The sequence below is a fragment of the Drosophila grimshawi genome, unplaced genomic scaffold (genome assembly GCF_018153295.1).
Source record: "Drosophila grimshawi isolate 15287-2541.00 unplaced genomic scaffold, ASM1815329v1 contig_311, whole genome shotgun sequence".
Lineage (NCBI taxonomy): Eukaryota > Metazoa > Arthropoda > Insecta > Diptera > Drosophilidae > Drosophila > Drosophila grimshawi.
This window is the reverse complement of record NW_025063098.1, coordinates 19,857,187-19,880,914: the sequence shown is the minus strand read 5'-3', so window position 1 is coordinate 19,880,914 and position 23,728 is coordinate 19,857,187. Positions and strand designations below refer to the sequence as shown.

General features: G+C 37.0%; 1 protein-coding gene across 9 annotated transcripts in view; it reads left to right on the top strand.

Annotated features, from left to right (window-relative positions):
* LOC6567849 (protein held out wings) overlaps positions 1-23,728 on the top strand; it is a 38,115-nt gene that overhangs the window by 3,046 nt on the left and 11,341 nt on the right. For all 9 annotated transcript variants that reach the window (XR_006246640.1, XR_006246639.1, XR_006246638.1 and 6 more), the window contains one exon: positions 18,540-18,673. Coding sequence is in view for 6 of the 9 variants with exons in the window: in XM_032739869.1 (XP_032595760.1) it covers positions 18,540-18,673 (134 nt within the window). In the remaining 3 variants the exon portion in view is untranslated. The remainder of the gene's footprint in view (positions 1-18,539; positions 18,674-23,728) is intronic.

The window sequence follows — 23,728 nt, the reverse complement described above, 5'->3', positions numbered from 1 at the left end:
TGAGTCGCAGCAGCAGCAGCAGGGTTTGTGGGTTGAGTTGTTGACGGCTTTCGACTGCGCTCAACTTGCTAGAAGTTTTTTGGTTTTTGTTTTTGTCGCATTTGCAACTTTCTCTTTTCAATTGCTTTTTTGTTATGGCGGTAGAGTGTCGGCTTTTTACATGCGGTCTGCTGGCCAACTTCCCAGTGTTGAAGAGCCCCACGTTCTTAATATTTTATGGCCTTTTTTATATGTGGCTTTGTAGCACACAAAATGCATTGCATATATATGCATATTTATGTTCGGCATATTATTAACATTTACAATTAGCTTTTTGGGTTGACTCTGTGAGCCAATTAAAAAAATAGGATTTGGCAAACTTGAGATAAAAAATAAAATAGAATTCATTCCAATGAACAAAATCTATTTATTATTTATTTGATTTGTCATGCCATTAAATGCCATTTTGAACCAGTTGATTTTGGTTTATCGTAAAATGTTTTTTCGTGCTACAGAGCACGATTCCCTAGCACATCGCTACAGATGGGAATATACTTTGAGCTCATCGCTGTTGCAACCTGTTGGACGTTCATTTGTATTGCATAAATGTGTACAACGTACTCGTGCCTCCAACACACCACAAATACAAATAAAAAATACATGCCAACATGCAAAGCATACCAATACTAATAGCGTATGAGTATTTTTCACGGCTTTTGTTATTTTCTGTACGTTTGCCTCTTTCTCATTTAGAATTTCGTATTTATTTATTTGCCGCTTGTTTTTATTGTCTCTATTCGCCCGTCGCTTTTGGCACTGCTGACATAAATTTAGTTTCTTCTTTTTTTTCTTTTTGATTTTTGTTGTTGGGGCTAGTGACTCATGTCTAAAAAAAAAAGAAAGAAAGAAAGACGAAATAATGAAATTAAGCAGCAAAAATTCAGAAGAAGATATTGTGCGTATTATCAACAGCAGCAGCAACAGCGTTTATTGTATCTGTTAGATACATATGACACATGCCGTCCGAGCACGTTTCTAGCGATGTTTTTTTTTTTTTTTTTTTGTATCTTGATGCATGCTGAGCAATTTGCACAGTTGAAGTGTGCCTAGACTGTGGAAAGACGTCGGCAACGACGACTACGTCAAGAAGACGCTGTGTGCTCGGATTACGGCGACGCAGTCCAAGCATAACTTCACGTACTTTATATCTGCGAGATACATATAGTTGAAATACAAATATATAACCCGAGATGATCTTCCGTATGACGTCTGACGTTCAACGGCTAGATTTGTATCTCTTGATACCTGCATCTGTAAATGTATCTTCATGTTCAGCTATATCTGATGTACCTGCACCTGTAAAAGTTTCTTCATCTTTATTTGTATGTGTATTTGTATCTGTTTCTGCATCTGATGTCTACATCAAAGCAGACGGCAACAACGCACCACCTCTAATCAAATTATTATTTAAAGGTGTATTTATGCCCACGCATTGGCCGAAATAAACACAGCAACAACAACAAAAAACAACAATTCTAATATCAAAGTTTCGTTTGTTCCTCTGTTTCGTTGTATCTGTGCTGTGGCACGCAACGCAGCAGCGCGATCTTCTAGATACACGAACTGTTGTGTGTGTATCTTGCGTTGTGCATTTAAAAAATCAAATTACGCTTCGGACTACACCCGCTACGGAATATATCGCGCAAATGTTTATGTAGTCACCCGGCTATATATAAGAAACTTTTATGCATGTATATGTATTGGGGGGCCATATATATGTAGATATCTATGTTTATATGTATATATACTTGGCATTACTCTTGGATACATACACGCAGCAAAATTTTCAACGCTCGACATTTATTTATTTTGTTTCTTTTTTCATGAAAAATTTGAAATGTGTTTCATTTCGTCTAAATTTAGATGATTGGAAATGGTTTTTCGGCCTGAGTGCGCCCGCCTGTGGAATTTCTGCTCTCTATTTGACCGTTTTTGGGGCGTTGTTTGCTTATAGATTTAGACTTGGCTTTCGTGCGCACAAAACAAGCAAAGCAATCCTAAAATGCATACACACATATATCGGACGCTTCATCGATCGTTCATTTGCAAACCAATTTAATTTTAAATTAAAAATCAACAACAACAACAGTGCGCAATGAGCGCTTTTGAATTTCAATTTCATATTAGTGCTCAGGCGCAAGTCCGGCCAGTTCCCAGTACCCAGTTTCCAACCCGGAGCACAGAGGCAATGTTTTTAGTAGTTGAATTGACGTCGTGCTCATAAATTTGTTGACAATTGTTATGCGGAACGCGTGGGCACAGCTGGCAAACCCTCTGCAAGGGGATAGGGTAAGGGGAGGGGGAGGAAACCTATCTACACGTTCCATTGCGTTTTTCAAATTCAATTAAAATCTTTTGTCATGGCAAACCATTTTGCTGTTTTGATTTGTTGCTGTTGTTTCTGCTGCTGTTGTTGTTGTTCATGCCCATGCGTTTTATATGATGTTGGCTAACTTGAATTATGGGCGCTACCCAAAAAAAGAAGCAGCCAAGCGTTGGCCACCATCGGCACATGTTGACCATGGCCAGGAGCTGGCTAACTGCTAACTGCTTGCCTGCGTGTGCATTATTGGCTATTGAATAATTGTGCAGCAAATGAAGCAATTCCTCATTCAATCAAACAATTGAAAAAGGGCATTGATCGTCGTTGGTCGCTGGTCTATCGTTGATCGCTAATCGCTGACAGGCGAAAGTTGCAAACTAAACTTTGATTGGTTTTGTCTCGATGGTTAGCCAGCATGGAAAGTGGGGATGGTCAATTGTTGCTAATTATCGTAAATTATAAGGCAAAGGGCTATATTTATTACCCTTGATGCATTTTTATAACTTGACTATTTATTGATCATAAATCTTAGCTCATAAGGTAAAGTAATCAAAATACAATTAACTTTATATAAAAACAGTAAATAAAATAGAAGTAGAAAAATAAAAAATAAGAAGAAATCCCTTTAAACCCGAAGTCACAATCCCGACACTTGAAATTTCGATTCTAGTAAGTCTAAACGGTTTCTACCTGCTGTAAAAAGACGGATGTATAATAAGAAATCAACTAAATATATGTATATTAAGCAAATATAAATTTAGAGCAAATATGCATATGTGCTGACCAATTTTGCTACAATTACAAATTGAGAACTCATACTCTGCAATGTACTTTGAATACTGCCACATTTCTTGTGTGCAAACATTTGTGAACCTTTTAGCCAAATGTTTTTAGAGACTAGGCCATCAATTAGCACGTTTTTGTTTTGTTGTTGTTTCAACCAACTTTCAACCAACCGACCGGAGGAGATTTCATAGAAATGCGCTCATCTCGACTGCCAAACTTGATATCGCCCAACGAGGCAGGAATGACTCAGCACATGGCAATCCCAGAGATACAAAAAGCCATGTGTGTGTGTGCGTGTTTGTATCTTCAGCCTTCAATTAGCATTTTCAAGTGCCATTCCAGTGACTTCAATTTCCCTTGCCCCCTTCGACGCTGCCGTCTAAAATTTTAGATTGCGTCATTTGACATTTGATACAGACACAGGCTGCAACAATATTGTTGAAGAGAACACAAAAACAAAACACACAGAAATTTTGACAAAAATAGCGAAAAATGCTGAACAAAATGCTTGTAATTAAAACATGTTTCGCGTGCTCATATTCAACGCGCGCACACACACACACATTCATTCTGTTGAGTCCCCATTCCCCAGCCTCCATGCTTCCATGCCATGGCACGCGACCACCAGCAGCAGCCGCTTCTCGCTTCGGATCTCAACAGCAACAAGCAGCAGCAGCAGCAGCAGCAGCAGCAACAGCGACAGCCATGTGGCATTAGACAATTGCTTTAATATGCCAGCCAGCAGACAGTTGTTGCCGCACAAATTGAACAATTTGATAACAAAGCGCAATACTTGAGAGTGCGAGAGATGCAAAAGGCAATAAATTTCGCTTTGAAGTTTGTGCCATATGGTCGGTCGTCGGCTCGCAACTTTAACTTAAACTTTAACTCGAACTGCCTGATTGTGTTTGAGTTCTCTATATATGGGCAGGCTGACTGGCTGGCAGGCAGCCGATGGCACTTGAGGCAAGCTGTGGCAAGTGAATCACTTTTATTGTGCAATGCAACGATATCGATTTTCGTGGCTGATCAATTGTATTTTTCAATTGCCAAGCGCCAAAAACTGTGCGTGAGACTGAAAAGTGAAAAACAAGAAAACTAAGTCTAACTCTCGTGTGAAATGCGGGCCGAACAGAGAAAATGAAAGAGAGGTAGAGAGAGAGAGAGAGAAGAGAGAGGGAGGTAGACACCCCTAGAACCATTGCAATTTAATTGGTAGATCATTATTATAGATACCTATAGAACTGGGTGGCAGATGAGGGATGTCGGCTGGCTGCCACATTGAAAATAAACTTGAACGAATGTGCCGCAGATGCATAATAAATATAATACACAGACGCGTCATTTATGCAACGCACAATCAATTTAAAAGCGCTGCCAAAAAGTTTAAATGCTTCATTTGAGATACACCGATTTTAATTATTATTCTCCATTAAATTTCGATTGAAATTAAATAGGTTTCTTCTGGCTTTTTGTATTTTGTTTTTTGATTCGTCGTTAGGAAGAGATTCAGTCAGCTGCGGAGTCAGAATATTTATTTATTTAGTACGCAATCGATGCATTAAGCTGGCTGTTTGTTTACTATATCATTGGATTACTCTGGCAATGCCAGACGATATAACCACATAATTCTTGAAAATTTTCATTGACAGTTCCCAAATCTGGACAGTTTTCAGATTCCAAGCAGCCACTGATTTTTTTCTTCTCTTAATTTTGTTGTAGTTATTTATTTGTCGCTGTCATTTAGAACGATAAACAGCTATGTAAGCTATGATATTTATCTAACAGATACAAATGAGTGAACATAATAGATCGTGCGAGGCATATACGGCGAGTACTAATGTCAGCAGCTGATAATTAAAACGTGGCATAAACATAACATTACATATCCACCAACTACCAACAGCTCTCAGCTGGCTGCTTTTATAGCTTTTGTATCTTTTATCTGTCTGCAATTGAGAAATGTAAGCGAATGACGCGTATTTACTTGTGCAGCATGAATGAATGTTGTTGTCGTCGTCAGCGTCAACGTCGAAGTCGACGTCGTTGTCACGTCGTTTTACAATGTGTGTGTGTGTGCGTGTGAGTTGGCATTTTGGTATTGGTCGCCAGCCGTTTGAGTTTTGCGCTATTTTCGCATTTCGGCTGCAGCGAATTTCACGCACTTTCTTCTCGTTCAACTGTTTCGATTGAAAGTCTTTAGTATTGCCTAAAATTTGGCAGCAAATACGCCCCATTGACGCCGTAATTATTGCATTTGCCATCAGCTGTTGCGCTTCAGGCGGCTGTGCGTGTGTTTGTTTGTCTGTTGCATGTTGCTTTTGTCTTTGGCTTATGTTGTTTATATTCATTATGGCACTTTTTTGAATTGACATACAAATTGAATTTCGTGCGGACACGTTTTATATTTTGTTCATCTGCGGATTTGGGTTAAATGGCAATTTTTTGTTTTGTTTTGTTGTTATGGTCGCTCCAATCGTTAAGTGCGTGGGTGGCAGCAAATTGCCATATGCGGCAACAAATGATTAGCAAGCCAAATAAACAGTAACAGGATATATTATGCAAGCTAAGCTTAAAATACTGCGTTTTTCATTTAAATCCATTTGAAAATAGTTTAATACAAATTTAGTTGATTTCAGAGAAGGGTAGAATTTATTCTAATACAACTAAGCTGACATTATCTGCAACATTTTAGACGCGTTGCTTTCTGGGCATAATAGGCCACAGAAAAAACATAATGAACTTTTTGTCAATTTGACGTCTTGTATTGTCTGCTAAGTATTTATTTGCATTTTAGTTAAATATACAAGCCCTTAGATCTGTTAAAATGAAATCTTATTACAAATATTGCTTCCGAAATTCAGTAAAATATATTATTTTTATGGAGCTTCATACAGTCGGACTTATTTTGATTTATGGCGCTTCTTTCTGAACCTGAGCCAAATAAATCAATCAATTAATCACCATCATCATCAATCTTGCACGACTTCAAGAATTTTCGTCGGCTTGAGGGTTTCTACTTCTTTGCAGTTGATAACATGTTTCCCTAAGATACAATAATTTATTCTTCTGGCTAAGGCGATGTAAGCTCAAAATTGTTAACATTCTGTTAACACTGTTAACATTCGGCTAAGGCTGTTAACATTCTGTTAACACTGTTAACATTCGATGCTACAAACCCCATTCAAAAGCATATATTCTATTTGATCATTTCAAAAGTAAATAATAAAAATATATCGCTATGGAACATCAAATATGTCTGTTTTTGATAGTTTCACGTTTAAAACGAACTACAGCAACAATATCATTATGCACAGCATCTATTTACATTTAGCAATGCCATTTAAATTCCGCTTCACTTTCGAATAGTCAGCTAGCTTCCCACTCGCTGTGAGAGCTCATTGCATCTCAAGGACATCTTGCGGCTTATCAGATGGAGTGACAGTTGGATGAATGTCATTGGCATAGGCGATGGCCATATAAACGAGTGCACTTGCATTTTCTAAAAAGCCAGTTGGACAGCCGAACAGCTTTCGGTCAGCTCATATAGACGTAGGCTTTTCCGGTTTTCCACGCACAAGCCCACACCAAAAACAAATTTCTTGTATTTTGTCATACAAAGCGACAACAACAAAGAGACAGCTAAAGGTAGAAACAAGGTGGGAGCGAGAGACAGATCGCTGTTGCCAGTTGGTGCCAGTTGTTGCTGCCTGCCGCCTTTTCACTAAAAATAAACGAAATATGTGGGCGCCCAAAGGTGTTAAGAACAAGTTGCACAAGATACTTGTAATATATAAAAATAAATACTAATAAATACTCGTGCAGGCGGCAATAGTCGACACTGAGTTACCCAGTGTCTCTATTTATTTGACAATTTCTAAGATTAAAATGAGCTTTACAAATTATGACGCATTTAAATAATGTCATTAACTCAACTGGCGAATTACTTGGCTATAAGTCAATCGTATTTGCTTAGCCAATTTGCATGCCTGCTACTCAAATACGGAATGTTAAAGTAATAACATTTAAAAGTTATGTCAAATGTGTTATCAACGTCAAACACCCTTGAGCTTATTGACACACGCACACACACACACAGAGTACAATTGGAAAAGCAAAAGCGGTAACTCCTCGACTTTTGTTTGAAAACGAGTTGTTGTATTGGACACTTCAGTCTTGGTTTTGGTTTTGGTTTTGGTCAAGCATATTACGCTACATATATATATGTATAATTATGCAGATACGTTAAAAGTGCGCATGTACTCTGCGTACATACATAAATGAATATGTACATAAACAAAAACGTATGTATTTGCGTCGTAGTTTTGGTAACAAAAGATATATAGACGGTGACAGTAGTGGGTAGGTGGACAAGTAAGTGGTAGGCAGTTAAGCCAAGACGGGCTCTGGTAATAATTTATAGCAGCGAGAGCTCTTCATGTATTGTCTTTGGCTTTGGCTTTGCTTTGGTTTGGTTTGTCTTTGTTTTGCGCCCTGTTGCTGCCACACAAATGTATGTGGGGGCCCTGTACGAAGTGCGTCACGTTGCGTATGTGCGATAAAAACATTAATTATACGCCAAGTAAAAGGCAACACGATCAAGTGACATGCTGCTGCGTACCTACAAATAATGCATGGCCCATTTAAAGCGCTTAAGACGCCCACAGCTCACATACATATTACCTTCTCTCACACATACAAATATATACATATAAAGATGTGTGTGTGTGTGTATTTATGTTATTTCGAAATCTATGTTGGTAATGAATTTCGTTAGCCTTTTTTGTATGTCGCTGCGATTTGTTCGCTATTAAATTAACATTATATAGCCAAATAGAGACGTTACGAGTATCTTGATATTTTAGCTAATTATAGTAAAAACATGTGACATAAGCGACAACAACTCTTGCTAGTCGAGGATGTTCCCAACTCTGGCAAATGCAACTTTCTCCCAGCTACAAGCACACATAACATACCGAAAATAAAAACAATATTTAATTGTTTGTTTAGGCATTTGAAACCAAAATGCTGTACACAGAAAGGTGTACATAAGTGTACTTATGCATATAGAAGTATTTTTAATTTCCGCTAGACCACGCGCACCATTCTCGAAACTAATAACAGCTGTAAGATTTCAAACAAAAATAAGAATATATTTTTCTTAAATGGAAACAATGCTAAGGCGTCTGATGAAGCACAGGCTTTAGAGTAAATTTGTTTACAGCTTAAGCAAACTTTCGCAATCTCATCGACCAAAACAATTTTAATACGATATATTTACAAAATTTCAACACCATATCTTTTTGCGCGTCATATTTGAAAGCCATTTAAGCTAACGATATACAATATATATAGATATTTTGATATGGATCCAGATAGAACTCGAACAGTATCGAGGCATCGCTGAAATTTAACTAGGAAATAAAAGAACGCTAAAGGTCATGAACCTTGCGGTTCGTTTGGCTCTCCTCTCCTCTCCGCACAGACACCGTCTCACCGCACTGTATTCAATTTGGTGCGTGATTTGTGGGATTTGGTCTTCTGCTTTTTAGTTGTTGTTTTTCTTGTTGTTGTTGTTGTTTGGTCGTCGTGGCCGGGCAGCGTCTGTTTATGTTCCACACACGTAGCAGGGGCTCCGGAAAAGTCATTCGGCTACTCCAGAAATAAACAAGCGTTCGCTCACTGGCAGCGTGGCAACAACAGCATTGCCTTCCCGACGTTTGCTGCTTCTGCTGCTGCTGGGGCCTGACAGAAATTGTATCTTTTGGATTTGTTTAAAAATAGCTAGCGGGCACAAAAAAAAGATAACCTAAAAAAATTAGAGAAAACTAAAATATATAAACCCTCAAATATTGAATGCTGGTGCAAGCCGCTTTTCAGTTATAAAAGAGAACCGCCGCAGAGAATGCAAGGTTTGGCCCCACACGTGTTGATTGAGCTGCTCTGAAATCAAGTATGTGTGAGCAATGAGTCTTTCAAGTTTCTATTTGAAAAACAAAAATTATTCCATTTCTAATTCCATTGCACAGCTGCAGTCAATTCTTACGAGAAGTCTTTATACAAGTTTCCGATGAAATCGACTGATAGTAACTAATTGAATCGATCAAAAATAACTCATTCTAAACAGCAAATTTTTGCAGAAATTAAAATTATTTGCAATTTTAAAGCTTTTAGCACCGGGAAAGAAAAAAATATTACTAAATATTCAGTTTTGTAACGAAATGTCAAAAACAAGAATAATTGACGCTTATATTCTTTATAAATTACGATTTTAATTTCTGGATTATTATAATTTCTGAAAGTCTTTATTTCTGTCGCTCGCCTTCGCTGTACTGTTATTTATATTATGGTCCACATATTTATGCACGTTTATCAATTTTAGTGTTGCTAGAACTTTATCTTTTGTATATTTTAAAAACTGGTTATCTAAACTTGACTGAAGATTGCACGAGCTAAAGATCTGGGTATTTTTCTTATGCCTTTTGTCCAATTTGAACTTGCTGTTCATAAATTACAATACGTTTAATTCGAGAACGTAAACGAATTCAAACGAAACGAACCAAAACAAACCGAATCATTTGTATTTTCAAGTAATCTTATCTTTTCTACCTGTCTTGCTCTTGTTTCAGGTGAGTGTTTGCCCAAGAGGTTATCAGTAATGCGATAGCGATAAAACGGTAGCTGCTGTCCATTGGTAATGCCGACAACTGTTGAATACTGTTGCACAAAATGCCGTCGGCGCTGCTGGGCCAAAGTAACCTGATTGGCTGAGTACACTAATTGTCTATTAGCTATACTATATATGATGTTAATTTTTAATTGGCTTAAGCAGCCATCGCTATAAACTGAAAACTGAGCACAGAGCACTTAACAAATTAAACAGCACGCCAAGAGAGCATATCAGAGAGGGAAATATAGAGAGAGCGAGGGAGAGAGAGAGAGAGAGAGAGAGAGAGCCATAGAGTGAGAAAGGCGTCTCATCGATAGAGTCGAGCGTTCAGTTTATTTAGGTGGGCTATAAAATAAGCTCAGTTACTCAGTGTCTGACTGACCCAACTGGCTAACGGCCTGATTGACTCACTGAACGATTCTAAATACGGTGGCCCAAAGCTAACAATTTATGCATTTTCCTTGTTTTCAATGGGACCCTTCGCTCCCATTGCGCCCCTGCGCCGCCGTTAGATCCTCTACTAGCTTCATTGTGTGAATCTTAATTAATTTTGAAGTATTGACATAATACGCAAAACGAGGCGTCGCGACGCGTCGTGACGGTTTTTTTTTTTCTCTTGTTTTGTTATTATTATTTTGTTGAAGTTTGTTTTGGCTCAGTTAGGTTTCAGTCGGTTCGGTGGTTTGGGGTGTGGCTTCCTGCCTTTCATCTTGCCATTGTTTTTAGACTCATTAGGAGCACTTTTTGTTTGTCTGCGCGTTCGTCCAAGATTTTCCACAATTTCACAAAATGTAAGCATTAAATGCGTTAGTTGACGTTTTGGGTTTGGGTTTTTCTTGCCGATTTTTTCTTAGTGCGTTGGCATTTTGTGCGAAATTGCGCACATGGGAACTGTTTGATTTGCGGCCAATTTTGTTTGGCTCGATGCCTTGCGCCACTTTGCCCACAGCGACAACAAAAACAACAACAACAGTAGCAGAAGCAACTACAACAACTGTTAAACTGTGTACAACGACATTTGCAACGATTTTTGGCAATGACATGTTGCGAAAAACTTTTTTTTTTGGAAAAATTGGCTTACAATTTACGAACTTGTTTGCAATTTTCAAACATGTTTCGTTTGCTTTTTGTGTGTAATTATAGCCAGTTTTTACCTTTGGCTATAGAAAACAACGATTTGTCATTTCGCTCAGTACTTATTTTCATTATATATATATTATAAGTGGCTATCCTTAATGAGTGTGTGAATATATTTATAAAATCGAAGTGTCGGATGTAATTCAATTATACATACATTCGAGAGTTCAAAGTTTGCAGACGAATATCGAAAAGCGAAATCGAATATTTATTTAATGAGACAATTGCTCGTTTGTCATTTTTCTATTTTTAAACTGAGAAATATTCTCAAATTTCAGCAGCCGCAAAAGAGACTCAAATATTGGTCAAGTACGAGCCAAAATTCCAAGGGTAGAGCTGTAGCATTTCCAAAAAGTATATCTTGTTACTTGTTAATTGCTTGCATTACTGTCGCTCTGACAGTAATTTGTTGTTATTTTGATGTGGCTTGTTAAGCCACGCAAATTGACGCGCCTCCATCGAGCTTTGTGGTTGCGTCGGCTCCCGTTGGAGTCGTTGCTATTATGTTGTTATTGTTGTTGTTTTTCTAATCTGAAAGCTTAATGTCAAGTTGCAAGGTCTGAGACTGTGCTGCATATGGTTATACAGTTATTTGTTTTTATTGTGTGCGTGTGAAAAATTGTCGTAATGCTGTTAATGCCATTGCTGCTGTGGTTGTTTTTGTTGCTGCCACCCACACGCAAAACATGTCACATTAAAACATCATTTGCATTTTCATTTCATTTGTGGTCTCAATGTGTGTGTTTTTGTAATTTTATTTGTCTTTTAGATGCTTCGAGCTCTCGGTGTGCCACTTGTTGGCAGCAACTAGCGTGGCTGGCTTTCCATTTTGGCCATTGTTGAAACTGAAAGTTTAACAAATTCACGCCGCGTTGCCTTCCACATTTCACTTCCTTTCTTCAACGCCCTTAAGACAATAAGCCAGCCAGCGTCAAGATCAAATAAGATTCATGTGTAGCTGCCTTTTTGTTTTGCGAAGGCATTCTGGCGTGTCGACCACCTTCACTTTATGTACTTCTGCGAGAGTGTTTGGATATAGTATGTGAAAAATAATATATGTATCCACATTTGTGTCGCATTGTTTTCTCACCAACGTTGACACATTTTCATTTGCTATTTTGTGAGATTTTTGACCCACTGGCATATTCTTGTTGCCAGTTGAATCGCAAACAGCTGGTGTGTGGCATGAGTTTAATATGCCTTTGTTTTGTTGTTCGGCGGGTCATTCGTCAGAAAATAAAGCTGACTGAGTTGCTAAGCAATCTTCTGGTGGTGCTGGGCGTCCCTTAAAATTATCTCATTAACGTTTTAATACATAATTTTTTTTGTTGACCACCGCTTGTAATATTTTTTGTGGCTTATTAACTGAAATCGGCTAATAAAAATGACAATAAAATGTGCTAAGAACCGAAACGAAATTAGTCACGATTTTCAAGGGGGGCTATTTGAGTGAGGGACAAAGTACAGCGATTTATAATTTGGCTTGTACAACAACGTGTTTGCTTATTTAATTTGCAACAAATTTAATTTAATTGAAATACATTTTATTGTCAAATTAACGAGTATCATTTGCTTGTTATCGCCGACAGTTTTTCATTAAAATACTCTTGCCTCTAAGCTTGAGTTTCTGTCAGTTTTAATATAATTTAAAATTTATTGAAGCATCTGTGAATGACTAATTTTTATTATTTCAACTTGACGGGTAGTCTAATAATAAAACATATTACTTCATCTATAAATTGATATGCGTCAAAAGAGATATTACCACTTAATGAATATCTGTGTACATATTTGCATGCTTTTAATGAGAAAATTATACAAATTATGGCATAGTTGCATTGATCTGTCATTCTGTACATCTATTTATTGTGCACATTTAATTAATTTGAAACTATGCAGCATTTTCTGGCAAACGCAATATGATTGTTTGGATTATTTTGTTTCTATTATTTTTTCCGGTAATGCAAAATTTGCTGCAAAAAGTGGAAAGTTGTGTTTGTTTAACTCACACAAAATAGATTATTCTGTGTTATTCTACGCTTAGTATGCACATTTGTAGCATTTATACAGTTGTTTATACGGCAGCCCAGTGAAAGAAGGCAGACAGCGTGCCAGGTGTGTTTCATTATTGCGTGTTTTTTTTTTTACCTTTTGATTATGGGCACGTAGCTGTGATTTGCAGCAAGTTGAATTTATATATCTTATTCAAATGAACAAATATATTAATACATTCCATATGCAAATAACAGCTCTTATGTGTTATGCCCATGGCTGGTAACAATTAGGCAATATAGGTTTTAATTCGCTAATGGACTCTAAGCCCCGAAATTTGTACTTAATACGGGCAATAAGCAGTTTAGTATTGTAATATGATTTCAATCTACTAAAATGTGCTACACAGTAGCTCCTAGTCGATCACTATCGGTAGCAGAAGTTTTGCTTGTTATTACTTTTGAGTCAGTAATAATTTTCGAGTTTTTCACTTGTATTGCTTCAGGCTTGTTCTGACCCAAATTTATGAATTAATGTGAATCCATATGTTCGCATATATATACTATATATACGGGTATATAACAAAGTTGACCAGAATAATATCCCAATAATAATATCTTCCCAAATATAAATATGTATTTTATAACATGTGAGAATAGATTCCTTTTGTACAACATTTTTAGGAAACTTTTTGTGTAGTAGAGAAAAGAATCAGCTTATTAATACAAGCAGCTTGTTGATTTCACTCAAAAGCTGTTTACGCGGAATCGCCTCGTCTTGCACTCTTAACTGAATTTAACTTTTTTAGTGGGTACAAAAAAAGAAAGTCGCCTGCGCTTGCATATTTTGAAGTGCATATTTCGTAAAACGAGCAGTAACATTTAACGCATATTTTTCTTTATCATATACATATAGAATAGTGTGTGTGTTGATTGCCATTATTATGTTAAGCACTTTTATATCTTAAATAAACATGCTGATATTATTATTGCTGTGAAGCGTGTGAAATAACATGTTAATGACAGCGTTATGATATGAGAATATTTTATCAAATAAATTCAAGCGTCATATTAAGCAGTCTTTATTTGGTATGCGGTAAAGAAAGCAAGCACTGACAAAATACATATAACATATTTATTTTATTTTCATATCAATGCGGCTGGCTGACCGCAGAATACATATGCAAAATTTAAACAAGTAAATGAACTTATTTGAATGAATATATATGCATATATATATACATATATACAAAACAGAACGCAAAGTGATTTAGTACGAATTCTCAAGGCCGGCCAAGGCATTTGTGGAGTTCATGCCAAATGTGCTTGCATTTGGTTTATTGCCGGAGGCGAACGACTTAATTGCAATGGCTGTGGATACCAAACAACCAACATTCGAGCTAAGCTTTAAGCGATTTTTTTTTTTTTTTTTAGCATTTGTCATTGGTGTGACAATTTGTTAAACTCGGCTCTTGTCACCCACACGATCAGCTTTTTGGCATTGTTAAGGCCAAAACGCTGACAACACCCACGCCACCGAGCCTCCGTCGGAACTCACAGCGAGTCATCTAATTCGTGTCATGAATGCCTTTGCATTCATAAATTAGCTGCCACATACTTACACATTTTATGTAGCGCAGTTGAAACCGAGTCGTGATCCAATGCAAATTACTGCGCCCCATCGCAGCAATCAATCAGCTGAGTTTGAGCTTGAGCTTCCCGCATTAGCCAAGATGTGAGCTGAACTGAGCTTGTTATTCATTTGGTAAAAGTGTCAACTGGCCTACCTGATTGCCTGCTGCTGCTTATAAGATTGACAAGCTCAGATTAGATATTTGGCGTGAACAAGGTTGTCTGCGGTTTTGTGGAAGCAGCAAATAACGTGTTTCCACATTAATCAAATGCACCCGAATCTTTAAGAAAACACAAATTAAATTTTATATGTAGAATATGAGCTACACAACTCAACACAATCTTTACAAATGTATAGGAACGTGCTCTATTTAAAATCAAGCCAATTTCAAATACAATTTCTAAGTATTTTGTATTTTTGACATTTTACTTAATTGAACTTTATGTTCATCTGAGCAACGCCTTTGTCATCAGCGCCTATATAAATTGCATGCAGAAAAATCATACGTTAATTTCCCAACAAAAAAGCAGCCGAAATGAAGTGAAAAGTCTTGCGAGTCTTTTAAAATGTTGCACATATTTTAATTTGCCTGGCAGCGGAGAAAAAAAGCAAGCTATTTTTGCTGCTAAGAAGAAGCAAGAAAAAATTAAGCGAAACAAACAACAAGACAACATAACATGGCTTGTTCGAGCTGTCCAAGCACATCAAGAGTCGGCCAAAGAACTCATTAAGAGGCGACGCGAGTGAAAACTGAAATATTGAATACAGCATGGAAATTGTCGCAATAAACAAGCACAAAATATGAGGTGGCAATTTGTGTTTGCTTCAATGTGCTTCTTGTGCGTTGATTTTAATAGATGTTCAAGACGAAATTAAGGGCAGTTCGGCGAAAAGCTTTTCATTTAGTCGCAAAATCAAAAAAAAATAGCTTGGGGCATGCAACTGAAAATTCTTTGACCTCAATTGCAATCATGAAATCTGCGCTTCAGATCTTTTCGAGCATAAATGCAATCATGACAGCTGTCAATTTTAATCGGTCAAATGTCAAGCGGACTGGCAACGTGACTGATGTGCGCCACACGACGATTGAGGCAGATTAGATGAATAAGCCGAGCCGAATTTGTGGAAAATTGTGTTGCATTTGCATATGACGAAGCCATAGTTGGCTCAAGGCGTGGCTATTATCATCAACATCATCATCATCGAATCGGATTAGTCACTGGCACAACTCTAAATTGATAGGAGCATTTAGATAAATTACAATAATTAAGCCAGCCAAATGCGCAGGCGGCTTAATTAATAGCTAGCCTGTTTTGTCTATCTGTCTTTCTCTTCACATCTACATATCTGTATCTACATCTATATCCATTTTGTATTCAGTATTTAGTATATATGTGCTGCGTCAATCTTCTATATATAATTAAACCCCATGTCCGTTGCCAGCTGACCATTTAAGGGTATTCGCTGAGTTGGCGGGCAGGTTGAGCGAGGCTCGTCTATCTATTATGTAGGTGGCGAGCAGCGTTGAGCGCGGCTTTTGCCAATCTAATAATTATCAATGAAAGATCTTTTTTATTCATTAACAAGTTCTCGGTATCTTGTGCTTATAAGGCAGTCAGTCAGTTTTACTTTTGTGTGTGTGTGTGTAACGCTCATTCATTCAAATGCCGCCTCAGTTAATGCAAGTCAAGTTTTAGTCATAATTTACATGTGTATGCTTATGACTTTATCTAAGAAATTCAAATATGCGAACTTCTAAATATGGCACAAGCACTGCTGCCAAATTTGGCGTCAAGAACTTTTTTGCAACAAAGAACTTGACGTGCTCTTGCGTGTGTGGGCACGCACACTGTACGATTATTATTATATACGTATATATATATACATATTTTGTAAAATTTTATAGCCAACCCCCGCGTGCTGGACTTAAGTGCTTTTGCTTATTGGGTTTTAAAACAACTTAGAACAGTTGAGCTTGTCGATATAAGATAACCCCAAAAGTCAACAAATCTTATGAATACTCTCTGACAGGGTCGACTTTCAAGGGATTTGTCACATTTTTGTGATGGGTTTGTGTTTGTTTTTTGTGCCTCTGTCTCATAAAGTTTTTGCATGTTAGGCAGATGGTTGCCGCCTGCACAACATCATAGAAATAGAGACAAACCGCCTGCCTTTTTGACTACTTATATATCTAACACTTTGCGCACATAATTTGACGGCTTTATGCCCCTCTAGGTTTACGTTCAGTTGCCGTTCACTGTCCGTGCAACATTTTAAATTTAGATTTGTGTACTTTTGCAGCGTTGCTGCACTTTATGGGCAGCAACAGAGCGTCAATAAATTGTCAAATTTTATGCATTGCGATTTTGTATTTGGCAGGGATTTCACATTTGCCAGCCAGCGACGGGCCGTCCACAAGGGACAAGTGGGCCAACAAGTTTAAAGGAAGCTGTGGCAACAGATAATGGCTGGCGCTATAAGTTGAGCTCGAGGCTGAAAAATTATGCAAATTTAAGTCTCAATTAAACACAAGTGTATTTAATAGCTTGCTATTCAATGTTAAATTTCTTAGAAAGTTTCCATAGCTTTTCAGTAACTTTATGCAACATCCTACCTTCACTTTCAATTCCGTTTATTCTCCGAAATATGCGTTTGAAATGCACACGCTTCAAGTGTTTATTATGAGGAAACAGAAAATTCAATTCTTAGAATCAAATATAAGTAAATGAAAATATTGCATTTGGTAGAAGAACAACGTACGAATCTATACAATAATGTTTGCTAGGCAGGCAACTCAGCTCAAATTGATGACATAGCCTCCACTGACTGACGAGATGTGCACAACAGTAGCAGTTTCTTAAGTCATTCGAATGACATGTGCCTAGCACACTCCCACAGATATACCAATTTTCATATATATCACATCTCCCTATCATTCTGGTGACAAATTATCGGCAGCCATTGTGTGAGGCAGCTAGACGGGCACATTTCAAAAGGCAAACAATGCAATTCAACAAAGCGAAAAAAAAAAAACAAAGAATCCAACAACCAACAACAACAGCAACAAAATGTTGATCATATCAATTGTAAAGGCGCTGTCAACTGGCACAGCTGGGGAGAGACAGTTAGTTGCAGTTGTCTACGCGGTAGTCCAAACGGCAAATGTGTGAATTATGACCGACAATGAGGCGTATGAGCAGTTTGGCATTGCTTTATTGCACATATGTACATACCACATACAGCGCACAGCTCCTCGTTCCTGCCCTCTCTCCTGGCAAAAGCATGCCATAATTCGTTTATATATAAACCAAATGATTTCATTAGGTGGAAAAAGCGTTGGGAGGCCTCACGAATAACCAACCTGTCGAGTTTTTTTTTTTGCATTTAATAAATTAGCGGCATTTATTTAAAGTAAATATTCACATGCTTTTAATGGCATATGCTAGCACAATTGTTGCCGCCATTAGCCGGAGTTACGAGTCAAATGAAATGTAATTTAACCAAATAACAGCTTGCAATTGCGGCCGAGATTGATGATTATCGGAGGCGCCACTTGACAACAGCATTTAAAATAGATCCAGGATTGCATTATTGTTATCAATATATGAAATACAATTATTTGCATTTGATTAGATAACGTGAGACTTAAAATCTCCAACTAATTGTATTTTTTGGAGCATACTTTCAATTTAAATGGATATTTTTATGCCAAGACGAATCAATACCATTTTAGTTTTTCTTCTTGACTGTTTTATTTTAACAGAAGCTTGACTCAGAAGGGGATCCAATAGATCAAATTAGGTCGAATTGTATATATCGCCTGCAATAATCATAAATTTAGAAGAGTTTATTGTTATATATTTTTTAATTATTTTTTTTTACTCTTATTATTTTTGGTAATTATATATTATTTTAATGCATTAATAATATTTATTTATTTTGATAATTGTATGCTTACAGAAATTGCACGAGTGCGCGCCTCCCTGTTCCAAATCAATGGCGTTAAGAAGGAGCCGCTAACGCTGCCCGAGCCAGAAGGCGCCATGGTTACGCTGAATGAGAAGGTTTATGTGCCAGTGCGCGAGCATCCAGATGTAAGTACATATAGATAGATCGATAGATGTATGTTATGTATGTAATAAATTGCCGATGATCTAATTTATGAATCGAAGCACATTTGAAGCGCTTCCGCTAATTAGAATTGACAGCACGGCCTGCCCAATGAGCCCCAATGAGCAACTGGTACACCGGAAATCGCTTTAAGGTGCGCCCTCTAACAGCCCGCAAAGAATACGAGGCACTGTTTCTGTTGCTGCTGCTGCTGCTGCTGCAACAAATGGGCGGTTAGGCAACACACTTACATATAGATAGTGTAACACACCTTTAGACAGCTGATGGAATCAGTCGGCTGTTAAGTTGTCGAAAAGACATGGCAAATGCTTCAGAAACGGGGCTCGCCTTAAGACTTGCCAAATGCAAAATGCGTACCAGTTGCTGCTGCTGCTATTGCGTCTGCGCTGCCCCTCGATCTTAGCGATACACATACATATACCCGTATATATATTATATGGGTTAGACAAAATCAGTGAAGCGTTTTAGGAAGTCGCTTGACGTTGTCGTCGTTGCGTTGTTGTAGGCGTTTTGTTTTGCCGCCTAGCCAAACGCCATGGCAAATTAGAATTTCATTTAATTTTATGCAATTTAAAATTTGGATTTTCACTATTATCTTTTTTTTGTGTTTTTATTTTTCAAGTTTCTGCTCTTTTTTTTTAAATGTTTAGGCGTTGTTTGGCCTTATTTATCGCTGACAGCAAACTTATTTCATTGCTTGACACAATTAACGTTTATGTCGCTCCCTCTCGCATTTGATATATATATACTTATATATATATATACACATTAGGGATTGAGTGCTCCAGTTAAATGCATAAATTTAAATGCATTGGGGCTAAGATGAAAGCAGTTGCAGCACAGCTGTTCAAATATTTTGGCTTGGCAAATGGCGCCAGCTATTTGCGGTGACAAGATGACATTTGTTATATTTTTTTTAATGATCAAAACTCCAATTTAAATTGGTGAAGTTTTTTCAACTTTCATTCCATTTAAGTATTTATTGCCTTGGACCAAGCTTTGCTATCACTTTGGGCTCTTAATATGCAAATTCACTAGAAGCTAATTAGCTGAGCTCGCATAGATTTGTGGCAATTTCTACCTAGGGAACAGAATCAGTAGGCATTTGATGTCAATAACTGGACTATGCAATACCCTGTAAATGCAAATCATAACATTAAATTGGAATTTAATACAACAAATTTTTAGACAAGCTCTATATTTGCCTTTGATAATATACGATATACGAATTAGTTATAAAACAAGCTACAAAATTGGTCATCAACGTCATTCAGCTAATTAATAACTACTATAGCATTGCATAAGTCTTAAACGCTGAGCCAGAAAGTCGAAGCAGCTATGCGGAGGAGCATTAGCATAAAGTTTGAATTTATTAAGGCTGCGCTTGTCAAATGTTTGACTCCCTCTCCTGCAAAGAGCAAAGCGAAATGAATCTAAAAGAGTTGCGTCATAAACTAAAATGAAAATAATTTGACTCTGAAACAGAGCACAAACTGAGACAAATCTGATTTTGATTTTGCTGCTGTTCTTTCGGATGATTTCCAAATGGAAATTGCCACCGAACAGTTAAGATTTACGACCATAGGGTAAGGTTTTTATAGTTGTTTCAAAACAAATACATCGAGAATATTTTTATTTAATTATTTTTATTTTTTTTAATTTTGTTGTTGGCTTTTGATATTTCAGGTGTTCTGAGTATTTGGGCTATTTTTATTCGTGAGAAAAATGATTCGGGTTTCGCTGCTTTTCTTTTCGAGCGCGCGGGCGTTTTCATCATGACAATAAATCATTTCATTTAATTGCAATATTTCTAGCTCGATAGCAAACACGAAAAATCGCCGAGCATTTCTGACATTTTCATGCCGTATGGCAAAAGCCAAATGGTTATAAGTAAGACAAATTGCGTTTCAAATCGGCAAGCGTACGCAAGAAAATGCAACCAGTTTGCACAATGTTTATTGTTCACAAGATACTTATACACAAAATATATATATAAATATATATATGCGTATAAATCCACCGATTTATGTTTGCTGGTGCCTTTTGAGCAGCCTCGTCATTGGCCATTAATATCCCAGGCATTATAGCCGATTTGACTCTGAATCTGACTCTGACGCAGCAACAGCAACAGCATTAGACAAAATGTATAATAGCAGTACATTATTTATACCATATTCAACAGTGTAAATAATGATTTGTCAGCTGGCTGACAACCATGCCATGTAAATAGACAACAATTTGTCAACACTGGGTATGGAGCTATGGGTAGAGAGACAGGGAGGAAGGGGAGACGTCAGTTAGAGGGGAAAGTGTATTGCAATGCAACGCAACGCATCGCATGGCTTCAAGACCACAAACGCAGCCTTTAAATGCGCTCAATTGCAGCTAGTTGCTGTTGTTGTTTTGGCTGTTGCTGATGTGGTTGTTGTTGCTGTGTCCAAAACATAAATACAACTTAATTAAAGTCAACATCTGTTGCAGAAACTGACACAACAACAATATCACTTAACAGTTAACTATTAATTACTGTGCAACTATTAACTCGCGTAGCTTCATTTAGCTGCCCAGCAGCATTGCCACAATGTTCATTTCAAACAGATATTTGTCTGCCTCTCATAATCTATCTTTGTGTCTCTTTTATTGTTGCTTGTTGTTGACACATTGCTCATACGCCCTGTGGTGTGAGCATCACACATGTTGCGCATTTGACCCACTGGACTGAACTCCGAGTAATCTATTGATATTTGTTTTTAATTTGTATCAATAGATCAAATATGAAACAATTGCGTAATTGTTCTCATTTTTGTTGGCTATTTCTAATAGTTGTTTGAAATAGGTACAAAAGTAATTCATTCATAGCTCTTACCTAAATACCATACAAAGTTGGATTATTACACAGATGAATTGATTGGTTAAACACAAATTACCTAGCTGCTGTGATTAAGTAATGTATAAGAGGATGAATGTAGATCAAAAGTTTATAGAACCGCTTATGTGTCACTTCGATCGTGTTTAGATTACGAAATACTCATTATGAATGTGGATCTTAAAATATTTGAAACTGAGTACTTTCAAATGTGCAATTTTTATTTAGAATTTAAAAACCTGCTTAGTAGTTGTAATTTATTATTATATAAATAATATAATATTATATAAATCAGCAATTTTAAAACACTAACACCAATCGCACAAAAAATGTACAAAGCAGAACAGCGCTTTAACAGCCTGTTAGAGGGGCCTTCAATATTGGAGTCCATTGGCGTTGAACAATACTAACTGCTGAAATACTTATGCTAAATTGTTTTGAACTACAAAAGCAACAACAACAACAACGGAGAATACCTCCACTTGTCGCAACATTTTGCACATTTTATGTGTTGTGTGTGTCATAAATAAAGTGGCAATTAATCTGAGAACTGCAGCGAATCGGTCATGAACATAAAATGCTAATTACGTGCAGCTAAAATGCTCATTTTGTCTATTGAGTTATTTAATAAGTGCTGTAAAAAACAAAAACAACTGCGAATGACTGTTTGCTTTTTTGTGTAAAATGTCAAATTGTGATTTATTTTTCCGCGAAATAGACACACTTTTTGTGTTTCATTTGCCCGTAACTACATACATACACATAATACAGATACAGATATGTATATATATATATATATATAAGATGTATATGTATGTATATGTGTACGGGATGTATGCATGAGTATATTGAATGTACATATCTGTAATCTATTTGATCTGCGCCGACTGTTGCTTAGTTTTGCATTTTTCTACTTAACTGGCGGCTAATATGAAAAGATGTTCTGCTGTTAAAAACTATGTGTACAATTTTGTGTTCATTGCCACCAGTTATCTTTGAAATAAAATATGTACTGTAATGATGGTAGACAGTACCTCTGCAGTAGCTTGACTTTTATGTCTAAAATCTTTGCAATGAAAAATCGCCACGTGTTCATAAGCGGCTTTTTGGCATGGTAACCAATTTCCATTGAATTTTTCATCAACAACTTATGATATGGGTTATTCTTCCTGTCTTTGAGGCCTTCTGACTTTTAAACTGCCTTTTGTTTGACTTCAGCTGGCTTATCAATCGCTTCTGCCTTTTTGTTGTTAAAGAAAAATACTTACAAATTGATATATGTAAAGTACATGAGCTAATTTTGTAGTGTGCGAGTGCGTTCTTATCGCTGCTCACAATCTGTAATATAAGCCAGCAGCCCCAACACAAGTAGCTAGTTGTAGCTTCCATTTCTATCCTCTCATTTCTCTGGCCTCGTCTTTTGTATGTTAACAGCAAATTTTGCTCAAGTGCAGCAGCTGCCTGTAAACAACAACAACAATAAACAAATTGTTTACTTTTTATCATCGTTGCGGCATTGCGGGGTCTGTCTTTAATGGCACGCGTTCCACTTGACTCGCATAATTGCTGCGGCAAACACTTCAAAATTGAATTCCAATAATGATAAAAAATAAACCAACATTTTGAAATGAAAATCATTTATAAACGATTTGACTACCCATCTTTATTTGCCATCATTAAATATTTATGCGTGCCACAATGTGGTCTGTGAATTCCATTTCCGTTGCAGAAACACACACACACTCACACATACATGTATATATGTTTGGTGACATTAAGTGAGCTTGGGCTGCTTTTAATTAATATTCTCTGACCAAAGATCAATAAATGCAAATAGTTTTCAGTTGAGAACACTTTTCAAGAAGCATAAATTGAGAACTGGATGCGTACAAGCTTTTGTCATAAACTGCAATAGCCACTATTGGCTTGGCTTCATTTGGAAACCATCTAAGGAATTATTATTATTTTTTGGTTTTATCAAAATTTAATTAAAATTCTTCGGCAGCCATTAAACAACTAACTGCATGTGGGCATCTGCAACAATTTTTAATTACCGAGAAATCTAAACGAAGCTCAAACCCTAACATATATAGGTACAGATATAGATATAGATAAAAATAGAGATTGTTACGTAGATGCCAACAACAAGGAG